Genomic DNA, 24,274 nt, shown 5'->3' with positions numbered 1-24,274 from the left:
ATGTTAAAGAACAATTTACATTCGGAGTAACAGTACAAGGTGAAAACAAAGATGCTACGATTTGCTGATGATATAGTAATTCTAGCCGAGAGTAAACAGGATTTAGAAGAAACAATGAACGGCATAGATGAAGTCCTACGCAAGAACTATCGCGTGAAAATAAACAAGAACAAAACAAAAGTAATGAAATGTAGTAGAAATAACAAAGATGGACCACTGAATGTGAAAATAGGAGGAGAAAATATTATGGAGGTAGAAGAATTTTGTTATTTGGGAAGTAGAATTATTAAAGATGGACGAAACAGGAGCGATATAAAATGCCAAATAGCACAAGCTAAACAAGCCTTCAGTAAGAAATATAATTTGTTTACATCAAAAATTAATTTAAATGTCAGGAAAAGATTTTTGAAAGTATATGTTTGGAGTGTCGCTTTATATGGAAGTGAAACTTGGACGATCGGAGTATCTGAGAAGAAAAGATTAGAAGCTTTTGAAATGCGGTGCTATAGGAGAATGTTAAAAATCAGATGGGTGGATAAAGTGACAAATGAAGAGGTATTGCGGCAAATAGATGATGAAAGAAGCATTTGGAAAAATATAGTTAAAAGAAGAGACAGACTTATAGGCCACATACTAAGGCATCCTGGAATAGTCGCTTTGATATGGGAAGGACTGGTAGAAGGAAAAAATTGTGTAGGCAGGCCACGTTTGAAATATGTAAAACAAATTGTTAGGGATGTAGGATGTAGAGGGTATACTGAAATGAAACGACTAGCACTAGATAGGGAATCTTGGAGAGTTGCATCAAACCAGTCAAATGACTGAAGACGAAAAAAAAAATATTAGGATTGAATTTACAAGCGAAAAGAATGAATTAAATAAATCTTAAAAGAAAACAAAAATAATTTATTGAAATAATTAGTTTTTATTTTGTTTTTTTGCAGGTAAGATTCACAAAAATTGACTTGTTTATGGAAAAGAATACAATAATGGAAAAAATACTATTGATAAAAAGGTATGTGTTTTTTTATGTTTATTAAAAAACAAAATGTAAATTAAAAACTGTTCAATCTTTTTAATGTTTAAACTACAGTTAGTGTGCTAATAAATCGACTCATTAATCTCTCATATCATCTTTAGCTCTCTAAATTGTATTAGTCTTTAAATTTTAAAATTTGTTAGGCTTTGTTAGTATCAAAACCTAATACTAACATAGTATGTTAGTATACTTTAACAAAGTTAGTTATTATTCCCCAAAAAAATAGATTAATATAATATAATTAACTGTGTAAATACAATAATTTCCATATGTAAAGCGAACATGACCATCATTGAGTCTTGATAAGAACCTATTTAACAATTTAGGTGTAAAACCTAAGGCATAAAAACAATTAAGGCGTCAGTTTAGGCTTTATTTCCTCATAGTTTTACATAAATTATGAAAAAAAGAAAATAAAGATTTCTCGGACGCATGACCCGGATAAATCTAAAAAGACTAAATAAGCAAAACTTTCGAAACGTGATCCCAGCAACAATCTCTTATCTACAAATTATTAAAAAAAAAACCTCCAAGCTTATAGTTACATTAAGGATATTATCAAGAATTTTCATCATGAATTATAAAATTTTTACTTTCCCGGCGAATACAGCTACAATAGCTTTATTAAAGGGGATAGTATAGCCAATAAATAAAAAATTGGTATCGGGATTTTTGAAAATCTTTACGTTTAGCATTTTACTCGTACGTATTTGAACTAAAATTATTATATATTGTTTATGAAATTTTATGCTTGATTTGGGAAATAAAAAAAAAACGAAACATATAATCCTCTTATATTTTCCATACATTCTAATTATTCTCCTTCCTTCATCTTACATTTATAAACCTTTCTTTTTTCCGTCTAGCCTCCGGTAATTACCTTTCAGATAATACTTCAGAGGATGATATGTATGAATGAGTATAGTCTTGTACAGGCTCAGTTCGACCATTTCTGAGATGTGTGGTTAATTGAAAACCCAACCACCAAAGAACACCGGTATCCACGATCTAGTATTTAAATCCGTCTAAAAATAACTGACTTTAATAGAAATTTGAACGCTGGAACTCTCGACTTCCAAATCAGCTGATTTGGGAAGACGCGTTCACCACTAGACCAAACCGATAGGTTATATTTATTAACCTAATGATACCATATATGACTCCGTCCACGAAGGGAGTACATGTACATTATATCCTCCAAAAACTAGGGCCCCATCAAATGCATTCCTACTAAATCGAAAGAATTTGTCGATCTCCTGGGCGGAATTGTAGAGTCTCAGCCTTTCATCCGAAGGTCCCTGGTTCGAATCCCGGTCAGACACGACATTTTTATAAGCTACAAATTTCCATTTTCACATTTCGTAGGTTTCTTTGGTAAAGTAATTCATCAGTAAAAGAGAGATTAACATTGTGGCCTTCAGTGGATTGTATGATTGGACAACTTGTCGAGAGAATAACAGAAATATTTTTGTTAATCTTGCGAGGAATAACCAGAGTAAAAAAAATTTCAAAACCTGATCTACAAAGGACCGGAACGCAATCCCCAACTCTGTTCATCTTAAAATAAAAACGAATATATAATATTAAATTCCCGGCAGGTTCTGCAATTAATAGGAGAATAAATAACAGTAATTTAACAGTTAATATGTTTCTTGTTATTTTTTTTTTTCAATAATCTAACAGAAGGATAAATATTGTTTTATTTTAATCTGGCTTGTCATTAAAAGTCAGATTTTGTTTTTTAAAAAAAGATGAAATTCCGATTTCAAAGGACGAATAACAAATTATTGTAACAATATATTTATTTTTTAATGCATAAAAGGGTTTCAAAATAATAATAAAATAGTAATCCAAAAAGAAACATACGACGGACAACTTTATAAATTTACATTATTGGACTTTTCAATCTTTATTTCTTTAACCCTTTGGACGTTAATATATTTTGTGCGTTTTTTTTTTTGTTTTGTTGTTGGGAAGACTTAAAAGGATTGCATTTTTTCTCCCTTCTTTAACTTTAATCGGAAGTATACGTTTAAGTGTAATGTCACCTTTGCCATTTTCTCTCTTGTGACAACCTTCATTTCCATACAAAATAAAAAACTTCCCCCAATTTTTAAAGCCGTCCACTCTTTATGTGTACTTTATATATATAGTCTTTATTACAATACATATTTCTATTTCTCCATCTAATTCATACAAGTGATACCGTATAAAGACTTCACCATCATATATATATATATATATATATATACATACGTATTATGTAATTAGTTGTATAGGCGGACATGAAATACCATGATGGTTATTACGACAAGACAATGCGAAGGGCATTTTAATAAATGAATAAAACATATTCACCGCTCTCCTATGATCACGTGAACTAATCTCAAACACCCTTCCTACCTACTCCCCTCTCTTCTACACTTCCTACTCCTCTTCTATTCTTTTCAACCCTACCATCACCCTACATAAAATAATAATAATAATGCCTCTTTAAATATATACACATATATATTTCATTGTTCGATGAAATTTACCTTTCGAAAAAATCATTCTGTATAAATTGTCCTTGATATTTTACATTATTGCATTTCCTTTTTTTAATATATATATATATATATATATATATATATATATATATATATATACATAAATTTATATAAAATTTGATATACAGTGAAGTAAAGGATAAGATATATAATGTAGTTTCTATGTCGTTTGAAATCTCTTTTCTCAAAGAATAACACGTTTCTCAATATGTGTATAAAACAATCACTACAATTGCGGAAGAAAATTTAATTTCATCACTATTAAAAATACTGAGATTCACTAATGAAATTGTTCGTTTAGTAAAAACCAAAATTAAATGTAAATAAGAGAAAATTAAATTATGAAAATTAAATATTAAGATAGAAGGTAATAATGTACTAAGTTGCAAAATTTTGTTAACTAATAATAATAACATTTAAATCGGAAATCAAAAGCTGATTGGCATAAGCAATGAGGACTTTCTTAAAGAATAAAAAAAACAACAAATATTGGTTAAAGCATGATGAAGGTGCTCAAACTGAAATGTAGCGTTTTATGGTAGTGAAGTATGTTGAATTAGAAAAGAATAAATCCTAATGTGGTGTTATATAGAGAATGTACAAAATTAGGAGGCGCTTGAAAAGAGATTAGGAGACTACGTTCATCTGTTTGTGGTAGACCTTATATTAAATATATCTAGTTTTAATTAATTCAGTATAAAGGGAAGTATAGAAAATGAAGACCACCAAGGGGCATATAAAATAAATAACCGAGGATGTAGATTGCAGCAGTTATATGGAGCACAGGAGTTAAGAATAGAACAGAAAATAATGAATAATAGCATTAAACCAGTCAAATAACAGAAAATTATTATTCTAATCAATCATTCGCTGAACATTTTGTCTTTTATTCCCTTCAAACGTAACAAAAATTAATTGAAACAAAATGATTGACGGCTAAAAAGTTGAAATTAATGCAAAAAAAACAATTTGGTTTTTTTTTTGTAGTGAGTGCACAATGTTTGGAAGCTTTTAAAATGCGTTTAAAATATTACAAAATGAGCTTGTTTATTCTTCATATAAATTTTACTGACTTTGATAACCTTTCTTTATAACAATCATCATTATCGCGTAGTTTACAAAAATTCAGCTCACTTCCTAAATTAACGACCCAAAAGAAACAGCGAATAAAGCAGGTCAGCGAACAAAACATTTAAATAAAAAAACAGTCCGGTTAATTTTGATTCGAATTCTAATCATTATATACCAATTTGAGTTTGTAACTCATTTATAATAGAGTCTACGGTATTAAAACTACTGTCTACATCATTATTATAAAATCTAGCCAGGGGTGAAATTTAGAAAATTTTTCTTTTGATAAAATAAACTTTAAATTACTTAATTTGGCCTTAATCAAAATTTTGATTTTAACGAGAACAATTTATGGAGTACAGGAGAACAAAACCTTTAACTTTTAATTTTTTTTTTCATATGACGCATTAAAAATAAATTGCAGGTTTATCCTTGAATGTATGAGGATACATGAACAGTAATATGTTTTATGTTTAGTTTAGACAGTAACAAATAAGTGAAGAGTGAGGGGATTACAGTACCGTAACAGAGTTTTGAAAGGCTGCTTGACTGGCATACCCTGAAGGATTTAAGTCCGGCAAGCAGTATACATATTGCGGAGACAATTGAACCGAGCACAGGACCTTTAATTTTAATAATCCAGTGACTACCATAACATAAAACGTACGCATACATACACACCTACAGGATACTTACGGTAAGGTACGACACTATAACACGTATATGCATTGCGGCGAGCGGAGCACAGCGGGTCGAAGGTAGCTTCTGGCGTTTTTCGAGCTCGCTACCGGTTCAGGCTGAATATATACTACACGTACACATTTACAAACTAACACACACTTAAAAGCCTTCATTTCGTATACAACAGCCACTGCTAACGTCTCTCCTCATTTATTACACGTACGAAATGAATTCTCTTTTTTATTTCCTCCAGGTGCACATTTATGCGCGCACACATGCACACACACACACACACACACACACACACACACACACACACACACACACACACAAACACATGTAGAGAAAGAGATATAAGGATAAAGAAAGAAAAAGAAGTTCATACACATAAATTAGTGAGCATAATACAACTACTGTGGACAATAGCTCATGTATATTACCTTTACTGGTAGCTGGGTTCAAATAATTTAAATAAGTTTCATTTTGTTGTAGATAAAATGACGAGTTATTTGTAAAGTAAAAACTATTTTTAAAAGAATAAGAGATATAAAATAATAAGAAATGATTTTTTATCTATTTCAATAGATGTTGATATATCTAAATATTTTACTTTTCAGGCGAGCGAATATAATTAGACGTAAGGGGAAAGTAATTGGGTTGCCGATTATTTTTGCAAATCTTTACGTTTTAGGATCCAACTAGTTCATCTAGACTGACAAAATAACATATGTATTATGTGAGTGTGTATGTATGTGGCACTGCTTTTGGCTTTACCTTTCAGGATGATCGAACCGATTTTCTTCAAATTTAGCACAAATATTTCTACAAATAGGGAGAGAGGATCACGAAAAAATTAATTTAGATTTTTTTCAGAAGCACTTTAGAAAAAAATTCGGAAAATTTGTTTTTTTTAAATTGCTATAAATTAAACAAAAAAATATTTTCAAAACACCAACCCCCTCCTCTTAAAATTGAATTTTTTGTTTTATTTCCTTTCGGTTTAAATATTTTCCAAACTTTTTTTGGAAATTAAAAATTAACGTAACTTTATCTGCAGTATTTGATACCATAAAAACTGTGTTTTATTGTTCACATTTTTAAACATGTATATTTAAAAAATTACTTTTCTCAACATCAGCATTATTTCGTCTTGTACATATTTTTCAAATTCAGTTAGGCTCCTCCAATATTTTGGTAAAACAAGGTCGTTGTGAAATGTCGAAAACAGAATTCCCATCATTGTCTTCAAAGAAATATAGACTTATTATACCAGGGGATCTTACTGCGTATTGTAGTTCTGTTAAATGATTTTCAGGCATTTTATCATGATTATTTGTTGTCCGATACCGGAAGTTTTCTTTATTCATACAAGCGGAAAACGATACATTAGTCATTTGCATATCGTGAATAACGCTTTCGTTTTGAAGATTTGTGCCTGCATTACTTAAAACTTGATCGTCATTTTGAGCCTGTATTATTTAAAATTTATATGATACGAATGTTGTAGTAATTCTTTCGTACATTGTTGTTTCAATAAGCTGTATAAAGCTGAACGATCGTTTTGGGATACGTAATACTGCGGTTCTTACAGTGTCATTGTTTCAGATCTACATAATTATTCTTTTTATCAGAGGTATATTTTTCAGTACTGAATAAGTTTTTAAAAATCTGTACCTAAAATTAAAACGGTACGGGTTGACAGCACTGAATTATTCTGATAAATATTAAAGTGGTAACGGAACAACAGTTTTTTGATTTTTTTTTTTAAGAATGATTAAAGTTCCCGCTTCCACCTGTTGGTAATAAAGTTCTCGCTTTATTATAAATAATTGCTGTTGAAAAAAGATTTTATTATTACCGAATATTAACCATCATACCCAAAAAAGATTATGCTTATAATCACCCTTATTAATGAGTCACCTATTACTGTTATGAAAGTTATTAAATTACCTTTATAAAAAAAATTAATCCTACAGAATACAGCAAAACAATATAAAAAATCTGATGTGGACATCACATGATTTCCTTATACGCTTATTAAATTACGTATATATACACATTTTTTTAAAATGAAAAGTACACAAAAGTTTATTTCATTAATAACTTCTCCTATTTTTCCATTTTTTTTTCATTCTTATTATTGAATTATTATAAACTTTTTTACAATAAGTTAATAATTATTAATAAATCAATATATTTAAATTAAAAAAAAGAAATGAAGTCTGATTCGAACCGATGTGCCTTCCCCTTGTAAGACCCAAATGTTTCATTAATTAAAATTTTATTTGGCTATAACTCTGGAACCAATGAAAATAAGTACAACTTATATATATCGTTGAAAAGCTTTCAAAAAGGGCTTATTACTACAGTTAAGAAAAAAACAAAATCCAAATTGTTTGGATTTTGTACAGTCGATTGTAATCAAAATGGAAGGTGCACAACTAAATGTTACAACAGTCTTAAAAATGAACATACGTACGTACAGACGTCACACCGAAATAAAAATGGATTCAGGGATGGTCAAAATGGATATTTCCGTTGAAATCTGATAACCGAAATTTTTTGCGATCACAATACAGTATAAGGTAGTAAAAATCATCTTGAATGGTTTCAAAAACTTGAGGACATTAAAAGAGTTTATATAAAGTGCACATTTTGATTGTCAAAAAATCGTCGTTACTATTTTTAAAGTAATTGGTTAATAAAAATATTTATAGATACAGAAAATAAAAAAAATACTTGAGAAACAATAATACTTAAACAAAAACCTGTTTATTGGTGATAATTATTATTTTTTTTACTTTATATCCAGTTTTCAAGTACTGTATTTTTTTTTTTTATTTCCTACTGTATTATATATTTATGAGCCAAATATTTGGTTATTCAATTTTCAATCTTTCTTTTATTGGTTCTACTATCTAAAATTATAATTATCTCCACTTACACATTAATTTTCACGTCCTCATCATTTCGATGGTTTAATTTTGTGTTTAGCATTTTCAAAGTTACCGGAGACAGATGTTAATTCAAAAGACAAAACCGTGGTAACATTAAAATTATGAGGCATTGTTCAAACTTTTTCACATTTAACCGACGTTTTTTATATATGTTTTTCTTTTTAGTAAAGTTATATCGACGACCTTAATAAATTTTATTATTCTATTATATTTTAAAATTCTACCATTGATTGTACGTTTACATTTAACACTGTTCAATAAACTCGGTTGTATCTTTTATTAAAATTTATTTCTTTTCGATAAGAAATCCAATCCGTCTGAAATTCCGTTTAATTTTAAAACCATCGAATTAAATTCAGTTACCTTTTATAGTATGGTATAAAAAAGTCGCTTATAATAAAACTCTTTCCATTTATTTAATAGAAGTTGTTTTTTTTAATTTAATCACAGTAAATTACAAAATTCAAAATATGGAATACATTCAATTGTAATATATTGATATGACGCTATCGTATTTTACCGGAAATCGAATTTAAAGCTAGCTTTATGAGTAGAATACTAATCGATATTATTATTTTTTTATTAATTTCATTTTTTTTTTAAATTATTTTAATTCTTTAAGAACTACTTTGAACATAGAGAATCTACTCGGATCGTACAGAATTCCAGATCAAGAGATATTGAAATAAATTGGTTTACATTTTTTATGCCTAAGGAAAAGTTAAAAATATTCCATACTACAGTCTAATGTGTTAATAAATTATTATTTAATAAATTATATATATACATAATATGTTATTACAGTCACCATATTAAGTTATTTTAAGTTTACTTAACATACAGTATACATATACCTATATTTTTTTCTTCATCGAATAAGAATTTGTATGCCTTTCTCTTTACCGGGATAAATAACATTAAAGTATATAAATTTCTATAGTTAGGAGAGTTGTACCGCTTCAAGGTACAATAATGCATTGAACTGTTTCTTATAAGCTTACCCTTGAATACTTCAATGACTGGATCGGACCGGACTGGACAAAGCTGAGTATAATTACTCTAACTGTCGTTTGTATATCGCTAACGCAAATTGATTTTATTTTACGTACATACATAGACCTATACTCTACTTATTACTTAGCAATTTATACATACTTCGCTAATTAAATATATTGTTTTATTGTTTAATATAAAACCATTCTATTTTAAAATTGTCAATTAGAAGTTAATTGAATAAAAGCTCTTATTTATTCAAATAAAATTATATAGAATGAATTTTTTTATTAGTAGCCTCAGTAGGTAAATTCCTTCCAGTAATAAAACGTTACGGAAATAGCACAATTGAAATAATTACATGATTTTTTCTCATAAAATTACATTTTTATTCTCTTAGAAATTGTAAGGTTAGATTTTTAATTAAAATTAATTTATTTAATTGTTAGACGAAAATAAATGTATACCGGGTGATTCAAAAAGAACTTTACAACTTTAAAAGTATATAAAAATTTATTGAGATAAATTATAGATTCGGTTGAGATCTCATTTCATAGAAAAACACACCGAATTTATCACGCAACATTCACTTTGGTTCGATATGGCTTCTATTTGTAACACTACACACATCCCACCTGAAGTTGATTTCATTCCAGACTGCAACCTCTGAAGCTGCAGCGTTTATTCGAAGTCTTCGCTCAACAAGATCGGCAGGAAAAGTTGGTACATAAACTCGATCCTTTATGAAACCCCATAAGAAAAAATCTAGCGGTTCAAACCGAATCTATAAGTTATCTAAATAAATTTTTATATGCTTTTAAAAAATGTGAAGTGCTTTTGAATCATCCGGAATATATGTATTTTTTTTTCTCTTCAATCATTTGACTGGTTTGATGCAGCTCTCCAAGATTCCCTATCTAGTGCTAGTCGTTTCATTTCGGTATACCCTCTACATCCTACATCCCTAACAATTTGTTTTACATATTCCAAACGTGGCCTGCCTACACAATTTTTCCCTTCTACCTGTCCTTCCAATATTAAAGCGACTATTCCAGGATGCCTTAGTATGTGGCCTATAAGTCTGTCCCTTCTTTTAACTATATTTTTCCAAACGCTTCTTTCTTCATCTATTTGCCGCAATACCTTTTCATTTGTCACTCCATAATCCACCCATCTGATTATAATGCTCTATTAGATATATGCTATAGATTTACTATTTATTACTTGCTTATTGTTTTTCAATTAAAACAATTTTTAAGAAATTCTACGATAAATTTTACGGTTTTTATATTTTGATACAAAAAAATCTGTAGTCTTTTATAATTGGGGAATTGATTAAAAAAACTTTCAGTTCGTTGACTTTAATTGTTTTAAGGATTTAGTCTGATTTTGTTTCGGTAGGTTTTCCAAGAAAATTAACATTTTAAGAATTTCTAAACAAATATACTTCGAGGTCAAGGATGGAGACTACTGATTGTAAATATTATATCCTGATTAATTTTGAGCCTTCATTAGAACGTAGTTTATCAATTCATAAAAAGTAATAAAAGTAATATTAGAAATGAAAAAAATACTCTGACTTTCATGTTATTTATTTATTCTTTACTAACTACAGGCCTAGTTCCCTAATCGTAGCTATCATTTTATAATAATTTTTTTTTCCTGACAAGAAATTAATTTTAGTAGCTATGATTAGGACTTGGATATTCCCTAATGAAGTGAAATATTTACATTTTTTTATTTGACGTTGACAGTTCGATCTCATTTTTAGTTAATATGGTTCAATATAAAAAGATAAGGTTAAAAAAAATTGTTATCTTTCGTGGAATTGGTTATTTATACTTATAGAATGGAAAAATAATGTTACATGAAAGAAGTTTAAAAACTTTAAAAAATCGTTATTTTTTTAATTTGTTCTGTACCCAAAAATCACCCAAGAATTTTTTTTTGATTTGTCTACGTTTACTATGTTAAATGGAAGAAAGCCAAAAAAAATTCCGCTGAAAAATGTACAAAAAATTAAAAGTTATCTAAGATTAATTTTTTGGAGGTGGGAGGTGAATTATTACGAATTTTTTTATTTATTATTCTAAAAATTTTAAATAAACTAAACAAATCTTTTAAATTGAAAAAAATATTTTTATAAACTTTTATCGGCTCCCTCACCCACCAATATTGCCCTCAAAGTATTTTTTCTTGGCCACTTGCACTGTTACTATGCTTAGGAAGGAATTAAAAAATCTGTTAAAAAACATGCAATAAATAAAAATATAAATTTTTCTATTTCTGGGGAAGGGGAGAATATGGGGGCAAATTTCTTTTAAAAACGGTAAGAAGCATGCATGGATGTACTCAGTTTAATGTAAAGTGAAGTTACGTTTGCAAAATTTTGAAAAAATCGACCCCAAAGAATCTATCTATCTCACCACCGGGAGATATTGACCCCGAAAATTTACCAATAAATTTACCAGTCTCTTTGTCATATTTCATCATAATCGGTTTATCCAATCAAAAGTTATTAAACTTCAAACACGCCAACAACACACGCGTATATGTATATACGTTCATACGAATATTATCCTCCCACTTTTAAGTTTTTTGGAGTGTCTGAATCTTGAAATGTCAAGAAATACAAAAAAATATATATTCCATTTTTTAAATGGAATATATGAACTATGCCTTCTTCAGCATAGTTCTAGAGCATGGAAAATTATGAACTAAATTTTTATATATAACACACTTAGGTTACAGTATAACTGCATAATTATTATAAAGAAACATTTAAATAAAAATATATTTATTAACTAACATATTAAAATAAAAAAAAAATCATAATAATATTGTATTGTTAAAATTGTAACATGCAAGTAACCTATATTGTAATGAATAAAAATTAAAATAAAATGAAAGCAGTTTGTATCACATATTTTTAAAATTAATATTATATTCAGTGCACTATGATATACATAATAATGTTAGGAATAATAATAATATTAACAATAATAAATTTTGGGAGTGGTATGAAATATATAATAATAATAAAATAGACACATCAATATTTTATGCTGATTTCTAGGAAAAATGGGAAATAATTATCATACAATGCTTATCTTGAAATCTCCAGGCGATTTACATCGTCGACTAATTCATTCATTTCATTTTTTTTTTTTTTACTTCCTTTCTTTCTTCTCATTTCTTTATTATTATTTTTTTAATATACATTATATGTACATAACTATATGTGTTAAAAATAAATAAAGGACAGGTCATTAAATTAATTCTGAATTTTTTATTCCTTCTGCAATAATTAAGTATATGACGGAATAAAAATTTGTAAACAATCAAAAACAATAGTACATTAAGGAACGAAACTGTTTTGGTTATATTTTAATTATAAATGCGTCGTATAAATCATTTAAATTTACTTTAGAAAATAACATTAACTATAAACTTTTATATGACTGTAAACATTTTCATTAGAATAAACAACAATGTTAATGTTTTTACATGTACATAAAAACATACTGGAATCTTGTGACGCTTCAAACGGTACGAATTATAAAATAACGAGCATAAAACACTGAAAATATTAAATGGACACACTTAGGTAAAATTTAAATACCCTTTTATCCTAAATATGTGTTTTTTCGTCATAGAAAATCCGCCAACAGCAATTTTTGATGAAATAAATAAATATTTTATTCATAAAATTAAAAAAAAAGCTGGCAAAGTATTGCACGACTTTCCCGGTTAATAATATTAAAAATTAACAAATTTAGAACTAAAAAAACAAAAAAATAGGATATATATATATACATATATTTTTTAGAGATTGGGAATAAAATTTAAAAAAAGATTTTCTAAAATTAATTCATATATAGGTTAACCTTAAGAAATTTACATAAGTAAAATTTTCACTAAATCTAACATCTCCAAAATTACATAAAAATAAAAAAATAAAATTTAAAAAATATTTCTCCATTATAGATCTAAGGTCTTTAATTAAAAAAAAAAGGATAGACATTTTGTATACTTCAATATATAGAAGTATATACTTCCAAAGTTGTAAACTTTAAAATTTTAAGATATGGCGGGGCAGATTAATAAACAAAAAATGGATTTATATATATTGATTGAAGGTGAAAAATACGCTTTTAATAAAGTTTTCTTTCAAATGCCTTTGAAGGAAATCGAAATTGGTTTTCTCCCCCTCTTCAACGAATTAAAAAAAAAAAAAAAATTAATGAGATAAATGCCCGATAAGTAGAAATATTTGAGTCAAATTAGATGAAAAACGGCTCCGTCAATTATGAACTATAACACCAAAAGCAATGTAACAAAAATACGTATGTAAGTACATAATAAGCATATGCATGCAAGGTACTTTTTTTATCTAGTTGAACTAGTTGATCCTGTAAAAATAAAAAAAAAATAACGTAAAGACACAAAAAAACTTGATACCCCATTTTTGCCCACGCCATCATACCTCTTTCATATAGCTACTCAAGCTATATCCGCCGGGAATGGAATATTTACGTATTATTAATATTAATTTTAAATTACAGATACAACATTTTTCGATTCTTTGCATAGAGCTTACAACTGTTTTTACAAAAAAAAGACTATTGCAGTTAGAAAATAAAAAGAACTTTTGAGTCGTATGGTATTTAATTATTTAAGGGTTCAGCACGTAAATGGGGTGTCTTATAATAAAAAAATTTGTTACGGATGTAGGATGTATTCCGAAATGAAACGACTGGCACTAGACAGGGAATCTTAAAGAGCTGCATCAAACCAGTCAAATGACGACCAAAAAAACTAATTAAAAAGATTTTAAATCAAAAATTATTCGTATAATCACATTTTGCTTTTCGGTTTGCTTGGAATTTCTCCCGCCACCACCCCTAAACCATAAGACCGAATGTCTGTGCCACAAACGGCTACTGAGCCTCGAAACACTTTAGCGACCAGTGTCCCAACTAGCTCCTAGATCTAACCTAAAAGCGTATAATCACATATTGTCCATGGCATATAACAAATAAAAAACTCCTTATCAATATCTAAGTACATTTATAAAACCTAGTCTGATATATTAAGAAAAGGCACCCATTTACTTTGACTATAAATCTCCTTGATAACAATAAAGAAATTTTTTATAAAAAAAAAAAAAAAATCAAGATTCTAGCCGTGGTTGTGAATGTATGTCACGAATCATAAGAACGTTGCAGTGGAACTGACATGAAATACAATTCATTCCACTAACTCACGTAGCTATTTTCAAGATAAAAAGCATTCTATGCCAGACATACTAAGAAAAGTAAAGACTGAAGTAATTTACCGTGATGTTCTTCAGACGAATATACTATTTGCATATCAGCATAACTAGCCCTCTAAACTACTAGCAACATTCAACCCTAAAATTTATTCACCTTAGGGATAGCATAATGTCATCATTACTCTGAAGAAAAGCAACTATGACAATTACCACGTGTCACAACCAGTCGATTCAGTCGATTGTTAAAGGTAGCGTAAAGCTAGAAAAATGAATGAATTCCTTTATTTTGTAAAAATGGAATTTTACTCAGTATCAACACGGAACGTAGTCGTGTGATTTTATTCCAGTAATGAGAGACATTAATGGGAAGAGGGTGTCTTCTTTAAAATAATTTTAACATACTCATGTCTGCTTAGTTTGTAGTTATAAAACTGATTTTAAACTTTTCTTATTTATAAAAAAAAAGTAACTTATTCATAAATATCCATTATTCAGATTTCTATAGTACTTCAAATAGTTTCAATAGAGTAGCTGGAAAAAGATTCGTTAAATTTTAGCGTAAAGATCTGTTAAACTATTTTATTTTTTAAACCAAAATATTCTATAATAATAATAAAAAAAAGTAATTTATCAATTTTAATAGTCGATGGAAAATCAATTCTTTTTATTATCTTTATTCTTCTTTTTTTGAAAACATAGATAATTATCCATAATGTAATAATTCATTCATAATCAGTTTTCTTTCATAATTAGGAAAGATTTTTCTTTAATTCATTTCGCAAAATTACTGCAGTTATCGTGTCCACAAGAAAGTGATAACTTTTGAACTGACGGTGGTTTTGAGGTCTGGCGGATGTGAAACTCGAAGATATGTCGAAATTTTCCGAAAGTCGAATCATGGTACCCATTACAAAAGGTAGCTTTCTTATGAAATCTAACTAAAATGTGTATATGTAATTTAATAGGCGTACAAGGAAGTTATGTGGCGTCCACATCAGATGGTTTTAAATACATAAAATTAATTTTTTTTTTTTTTTTTTTTTTTTTTTAACCTCCGAGTCCACAATGAAGCATTACTTCAGAGGATGAGAAGAATGATTTGTAGCGTGTGTGAAAATGCCATGCCTGACCGGGATTCGAACCCGGGACCTCTGGGTGAAAGGCCGAGACGTAAACATTATTTATCTCATCTGAAATATACATTAAAGAAAATTAATTTAATATATTTTACAAAATTTCTTTGAAAAATCTGAATAATTTGTAAATTTGAAATTGTTCATTCAGAAATTTTACTTTAATTAAATTGCGGTTAGAAAATTATTTTTTTTTTATTTTTTGTTAACTTGTTATTTCCAGATGGAAAACACTAATCAGTAAAATAATTGACTAATATATTGAGCAGAAATTTGAAAAGAATTCATAATAATCTATAAAAATTGTAAATAAAAGCAATATTAATGTGTATATATAACCCAACTTCTTTGTATTTCCATTTTGTTAAGTACAATGTAAAAAAAAAAAATGGAAAATAAAAATCCAATCTGTAATCATACATTTAATCAACGTCGGTTAAGGTCATCTTTCATATTAATAAATTACTTGTGTAATTTAACCTTCTTACTTCGTATTATATGTACATTACTAAGCATTTATTTACAAACACACACACACACACACGCATGCGCGCTTACGAATAAGTAAGAAAAATACTAAGCGCCTGTAGTTATTAAATGCAACAAATTTATGAAAAAATGGTTAATAACACAATAATTACGAGTAGTAAATATAAATAGAATAAAGTAAATATTATTGTATAATATATTACAGCATAAACAATCATTACAAGCAGCATTTAAATCTTATTACAAGATTTATTTAATGTATTCATCATTAACTGTACAGGCAATTTATAATAAAATTTTCCTATTAATAAAACTTCTATTTAAATTGAATAGAAAGAAATATTATATGCTAAGTTACGGTATTCATTCTTTTCTGAGGAGACAATTGTGTAAAATGTAAAGATGAAGAAAAATTCCTTACCCTGATTAAACAGATTAATAAAAATCAAAATCTAATGTGATTTATTTAATTAGAAGAATATTTAAAATTTAAAAAAAACATTTTTTCAAAATACGATTGATAAAATGATGAAAAATGAATTTTAAAGTTATACGTATATACGTTAATAAATCAACTGGCTTTCGTTCCAAATTTTTATTTTTTTTTTGTGTATTTAAAGTTGAATTAATGAAGGAATAAATCATACATTATTAAAAAAAAAATTGTTTTCGTATTACTTTCGGTGGTTCAGTGATAGTGGGAAGTGAAAATAAATTTTCTTCACTTTTTGAGGTACGAGGAGTACAAAAATACTATTCACTTAAATTGTGTTTTCTTTCATAATTATTTATAGATCTATGTATAAAATTCTTTGGCTCAAAAATTTCCAAAATTACAAGATCAATTTCATTTAAATTTAGATAGGCTGCAGTAGAGAATGTGAAGTTGTGCATCTGAGAATTTGATGAATATTGGATGAGTCGTTTTTGATTTATGATAAATTTAAGGTCGAAAAGACTTTAGATAATGTTGACTGGGTAATGGTGTATTTTTCACCATTCATATATTTCACTGTGACTCACTTATGCAGTGAGTCTAAATAGTGAGCAAGTTGAAATATTTTATGCTTGTATGAATTGACTTCTAGTTAATCGAGTGTATCTAGTGCGTTTTACTGTGAAATTTACTGTACGTTTCTGACTGCGAAATGGTGAGGGAGTTGGAAACGAAAAGTCTGTCTGTTACGCAGTACTGTGCAACAGTATTTTTATATTTATCTGAACTTTATCGAAATTTTTAAAACCAAAAAAAAAATGGTTATAGAAGTTAGAAGTTTAATCAGTTTTATTAAATATTTTTTTTTTTACTTTACATAGATAATTTAAATCATTATACTTTTTGCGTTCAGGATAATACAGTACATTAGAATTTTTTTTGTAAAGTTTGTTGAATATATTCTTTCATTTAAAAAAAAAAGAAAAAAACACGTACTAATGATGTTTTATTATCATTATTACTATTATGAAAATAAAGCTAATTTGATAAAACAATCTCTCACTCTCTCACTCTCACTCACTCACTCACTCACTCACTCACTCACTCACTCACTCTCTCTCTCTCTCTCTCTCTCTCTATATATATATATATATATATAGTCAAGCTGGAATGCTGGATGTATCGTATCGATTAATTCTGTCATCAGCTAATCAAAAACTGTTTTAAAAAAAATATTAGATGATTATATATCACATTATTTATCTATATATTAGCATCCCCATCGCATTGCTATATCGACATCCCCATCGCGGTTTCGCCCGCGCTCTATGGTTACTTGCGTTTTCCGTCGCGGTAGGAGATGTTTAGCCAGTCATAACTGGCTCGCTTGCCCTTCCCATCTAGCCAGAGAACTCTGCCCCTTGGATCTCGCTGTGTTCATCAAACTCATACTTGTGAGAATTAAAATGATAAATAAAAATTAAAACGTATTCAGTTTATAAAAATATCAGTGCATAATTTCTTCAGAGTATCTGTTTGGTCAGTAGAGAACCCGAAACGCCGAGTGATCTAACAATGTGAATTTCAAAACAGTCGGCCTCAATCTTAAAAATATTAGTTACAACTGGTTACAATGTATTTTAAAATGTAATGTTTAATATGTTAAAAATGTATTTTTCCCGGTTGCTAGCATTATTCGACAAACACCAGTGGAGATGACAGTACTTCGTTTCTCATTTTATTTTATGTTTTTATAGGTAACTGAAGGTAGGTGCAGCCAGTCGCGTCGAATATACCGTAACGTGGCTGTTTTGAGCCGCCACGACATACACCGTTGCCTTTAAGCTTTGAACTTCAAAATATCCTTTCTTAATGTGCTCTTTAAGAAGACCATACTCCTATATACAAATTTTCATCAATTTATCTTTAATAGTCTTTGCTGGATGTCAATAGAAATATACATTTTGACCATCCCTGAATCCATTTTAACTAGTTTCGGCGTGACATCTGTACGTATGTATCTCGCATAACTCAAAAGAAAAATTAGCCGTATGATGTTGAAATTTTGGATTTAAGACTGTTGTAACGTCTAGTTGTGCACCTCCCTTTTTGAATGCAATCGACTGGAATAAAAGTGTCCAAAAATATCCAAAATCCAAAATATTTGGATTTTGGACTTTTTCTTAACTGCATTAGTAAGCCCTCATTGAGACCTTTTCAACGATGTATCATAAGTAGTACTTATTTTTATTGATTCCAGAGTTATAGCCAAATAAAATTTTAATTAATGAAATATTTGGATCTTACAGTAGGAAGACACATAGGTTCGAATCCGACTTCATCTCCATTTTTTAAACTTTTTGTCATTTAATTAAATATATCGATTTATTAATAATTATTAACCTCCGATTGTAAAAAGATTTTTACAATAATTAATAATTCAATAATAACAATAAAAAAATCAGAAGTTATTAATCAAATAAAATTTCATATACTTCTCCTTTAAAAATATGTGTATATGTAATTTAATTAATATGCATACAAGGAAGTCATGTGGTGTCCAAATCATATTTTTTATGAAAAAGGTTCATCACAACAGCAACGACCATTAGTCTGGTGGAAATTGGTAGCGTATTAAAAGGTGCCATGCCTGATCGGGATTCGAATCTGGGATCTCCTAATGCCTCCTTGAAATGCCAAGGACGCTACTTATTCAGCGAAAGAGGTCGGCAAATTATTTTTACTGAAGAAAAGAAAGAAGAAAACCATTTGCAGTACTTTTTTAGCTTCTAAATGACTGCAGGGTTTTCACGGATTTAAATAATATTTTAAACGTTTTTTTTAAACTGGAATTATTTCAGTACCAGTCAAAACACATAGAATAGTAGACTTCTTTGATATCTAACTTAAATACTAAATATTTGTTCAATTTATTTTTTTGTTTTAGTCTTTTCGTACCAATATCAGAAGTATTTCTTTAATTTATTAAATAATTAGTAATAAGTGGTAAATAATAATAAATAATTTAAATTGTTAATAATAATAATTTATTTTAAATTATCTATTCATATTTGACAATCTACCAATTACAATTTTCTAATAAATTTTTAATTCTTGTTAATTTTTCTATAATATTGTCGCAGATCACTACAATACAGTTTATGTTTTTTTTAAATCTGCTTTATTAATATTTAAAAGAATTTTGTTCACTCATATTAAAGAAAACGACATTTAACATCAGCCATTTCATTGCATTTAAATCATTTTATTCTCTGTATGATCAAGACGAATCTTTTTATTATATGAAAACAGGTTTAGCCGTTACTAGAGTTAGAAGGGCGTACAAACAAATAAACAAATACCACCCAAAAATATAAAATCTCCACCACCTAGCGTAGTCTGATAAAAAGTAATTTAAAACTGCGTCCCAAATAAAATGAAAAAAAAATGTTAATATTGATTTAAGTAAACTGTAACATTGTCTACTAGCCTGAAGCTTCTTTTAAAAGTTGAAATTAACCAAATATCACGTCTATCGTATCCCTGCAGGCAACGTCCCTATAGCTACGCACGGGTTATATACGTTTACTGAATAGTCTGCCATCAGAAATTTGAACTTTTTGTTTAAACAAGGTAAAATATTGGACCCTAGAGGCCTCATATCATTGTACTTTAAAGCTCACTTTTAATGTATTCATTCCTGTCAGAAGCTTAACTTGCTGACGGGTTTTTACGTAACTTTATTATACTTTTATAGTATGTTTTAAAATGTATAAATTGCTTTTATTTTATTTATAATCATCATTTTGCGAGATATTAAATGATATTTACATTATAATATTGCAGTTTAAACATTCTAAATATACATTTTAACAAACATATATGTATGTTTTATTCGCAGATGGTTTGTTCGCTTGTAATATTATCTTGGAAACAACATAAATATACTAGTTATTAAATATAAAATTACCTTGCTCGTTAATAAATATTTTTATTATCAAAAAATATTGTAAATTACTAAAAAATAAAAGATTAATATAACAACAAAAATAAAGGATGGAAACCTTAGATATCAAATATTATTACATTTTAAATTCCTACCGAACCATCTTAAATGTAAAAAAGCTGACAATTGTAAGACTCACGATGTTTCTGATGTAAGGCTTACACACGCATGCGTATACAACTTAATTAAAAATATTTAACATTATTACCCCCCTCTGGGCTGGGGGTCTGACTCAGATGCCTGATGGAGGGCGTGATCATGCCGACTTACTTCAGGTCTTTGAGGAAGGGGTCTCTGATAAGGCTCTTTTTCGACTGGTTCAACGGAGTTGGCGATAAAGGCATTTTGTTCTTCTACACTGGTGACAGAGACTAGAGAAATTGGTGAAGCTTCTCAGGCGTGGCTACTGAAATTAGCGGTGGGATTTGGCCACCCTCAACTACCCTCCAGGCCTTCTTCGGGCACCTTGGGTTGGGAAACCGGTTAGTGAAGGTGGTCTATGGGCAGGACAAGTGCTTGTCGATAAGTCGAACATCACTGTTTTATCTGGTGATGCGGTTGAAGTTGGGGGAACCACTTACGTTATTGTCACTGACTCTGCCAGGCGGGAGGACAGAATGTTTTAAAGCTTTATGAAGACCATCCCTGATGTGGTGATAGCAGTGAGTGGGGTGGGTTTTTGCGGGTCAGTAGGAGGGTCGGTAGCTACATCTTCCGGTTAGTGAAATGTACACCGGAAGTGAGCTGTACTCCTTTGGAGCGTAGAATTATGGTTGCTCCGACGTGGGATAGCCTCGTCCAGGAGGGGTGAGACGCTTCAGCATCTCATCACCGATAAGTGGACGGGACTCCTGGCGGAGCCACGGGGAGGCAAATCAGACTGCAGTCTCGGTGGGGGATCTCTCAGGGTGTTCCTCACTAGAGGAAAGGCGTAATGACCGGAGTCCCAGTGGAGGGATCCCTTCGGGGCCCCCTCATTTGAGGCATTGTGAATATTCAAAAGAACGAGTCCTTGAGTTCTGGGCCGGAAGTTGAGCCGGGTGGAACCTTGAGTTTTGCCGAGGTAATTTGAGGCAATGGCACCCTCCGGAGCTTTTGTTAATGCTTAATTGTGGGTCGGCTCTGGAGGGCGAGATAAACAAGATGGAAAAAATAATAAAATAAAAACATTTAATATTTTATTTAAATATAATTTTTTTTTTAAATTTAATTCAATGATTCTAACTAAAGTGCACGCGTATACCGTATTTAATTCGCGCGGGTGTGGCGGTGTTAGCGATGATGGTCGGCACTAACAAAACTAATGTAATTTCACAACTTTACATCGGACGAATTACGCTTATTAGGTCGGCAGACCGGTGTAGCCGCAAGGCTTAACGCACCAGACACCAAGTCGACCGGGATATCGAGTTCGAGACCCATTTAGGCCGAGTTACTTAAAATAATATTCATTTATTAATTCTACCACTCACCTTTGAAGTCACAACATAACAGTAGTTTAGAGAATTTTTTGGGGTGGGGTGCAATTTAAAAACAATTGTTTTTTGCAAATATTTTTATTTTTTAATCGTTAACAAATGTACTGAAGAAAAATATGAACTTAATTAGGCAAAATCTCGAGATACTGAGGATGACCTTGCTCTATAGCCTCATTCCCTTAACCTTTTCAGTTGAAAATTTAATGCCATCAATGCCCCATATATAGAAATAATCTGACCAAGTTTGATGAAAATCGATCCATTAGTTCTGGAGATATAACCTGAATTAGAGGCTGACACCGTTATACACACGTACATGCGAACGTACGTTCCGGATTAACATCCGGAAAATTTCCATAGGGTTTTTTAGATTCCTTTGGTGTCAAAACGTCAAGATTCGGTGTAAATGCGACGTACCCAAATTGGACCGATTACAATACATTCCCTTCTAGAATTATAGAACTATCTAGACGAAAGTGTAAAAAAATGTACATGCATTATGTTGTAGATATAGAAGCAATTCATCAGTTTTAGGTTAGTTTTTTAAACGTGTATCTTATATAGTTAGTTTTCGTCTAAAAGCTAAAATGTTGTGAAAACTTTTTATTGCATTCATAGAGAAAGTTCAGTAAAAATTCGTGGAAAACAAAATTTCACTTAATATTTATCAAACGTTCCGAATATGTTATACTGTAAATTTTCCTTACAATTTACTTCCAAAGGTCATCTATATCCTCATAAAAATTGAAGATTTCCTTTTACTGAAATTAAATTCAAATTAAGAAATTGAGTTTAATATCAAGCACAGGGTAATTGTTGTGAATAATAAAATTTCCGACCCCTTAAAAATAACCTTTCAATCATTAAACATAAAAAATTAGCTCTATACTATCTATTTTTCAGTATTAGACTATCGTATCCTATAAGTCAAAAGTTTTAAATATAAAGAGTAGAGTTACGAAAAGTAATTTTAAAGCAAATTGAAAACAAAAAAATATAGCTTAGAAAAAATAGGAGTAAGACAAACCTGGCCTAACCTAATTTGCGGCTATTTAATGTTTTAAACAATTCGTTTTAAAAATTATCTGTGGTCTACAGTATCTCATAAATACTTGGTCGACGGTGAAACAATAAAAGAAAGAAATAAAATAAGATTTAGCAAAAAGAATTTATTTAGCAAGAAGAATAATAACTCCGTGGAGAAGTAGTAGACTCTCTGTCTTTCATCCGGTTTTGAATCCCGATCAGGCATAGCATTTTTCATACGATAGAAAATTCCATTTTCATATTCTACGCACAAATTTCAAATTTATGTAGCAAGGTCATTAAACAAAAAGAAAAAAAAATGTAAATCACTAAAAAAGAGTTTCATTTAGAATAAAAATTAATGATGCATTCATACTTATGAAAAATTATTTTTTTAACGATAAATTCAGTGCAGAAAATAATAATTACAGTTTTCTAATAGTTTCTCGTAGATTATGCATCGAGCCCATAATGATAGCCGTTAATGCACGAGTGCGAAGTAAGTTACGACACTCTCCAAGGTTCGTGTCATAAATTTCACAAAAGTCGCATTAATAGCCATTATAGAGAGTTGCATACCGTATTTTTTCTACGGCTAAGAAAATATTGGGATTATTGATTTAAATCATTGACTGTTTACGGAAAATTTATTTTTAATTAAGAAAAAAAAACAAAAAAAAAACATTAAACTATATATTTCTGTAGCAATTGGTTTATTAATCAATCACAAGTTCTGCCTTTTATTTAATATAGATCGGTGTTAGACATTTCTCCCTCAGAATCTTGACAGAATTAATAAAAGGATAAACATTTGTCAGATTACTTATATGCATGGGGCATTGATGTCACTAATGTTCAACTTAAAAGGTCATGAAGGTGAGGCTGTAGAGCAAAGACACTCTCAATATCTCGAGATTTCGCCTAATTAAGATCGTACTTTTCTTAGGCACATTGGTTAACAATTAAAAAATAGTAATAATTACAACAAATTTTTTTTGTAAAATCCACAGAAAATTCTGTTGTAGTCGTCCGCTCTACGTTGTAATGTCACAGGTGAGCGGTAGAATTAAATAAATGAATTATATTTAAAATAGAAAAAAAAAATTAAGTTGGCCTGGTTAGGTCTCAAACTCGATTTCCC

General features: G+C 29.4%; 1 protein-coding gene across 1 annotated transcript in view; it reads left to right on the top strand.

Moving 5' to 3' along the window:
- The first annotated feature begins 950 nt into the window (after window positions 1–950).
- Window positions 951–24,274, top strand: part of twz (BTB/POZ domain-containing protein twz) — a 381,095-nt gene continuing 357,771 nt past the window's right edge. Inside the window, exon 1 of the mRNA XM_075373596.1 lies at window positions 951–1,015. Coding sequence (XP_075229711.1) covers window positions 972–1,015 — 44 coding nt within the window. The 5' untranslated portion in view covers window positions 951–971. The remainder of the gene's footprint in view (window positions 1,016–24,274) is intronic.

Source organism: Lycorma delicatula, chromosome 8, assembly GCF_047948215.1.
Source record: "Lycorma delicatula isolate Av1 chromosome 8, ASM4794821v1, whole genome shotgun sequence".
NCBI lineage: Eukaryota > Metazoa > Arthropoda > Insecta > Hemiptera > Fulgoridae > Lycorma > Lycorma delicatula.
The sequence above is the reverse complement of the archived record's forward strand: the minus strand, read 5'-3'. Positions and strand labels throughout refer to the sequence as shown.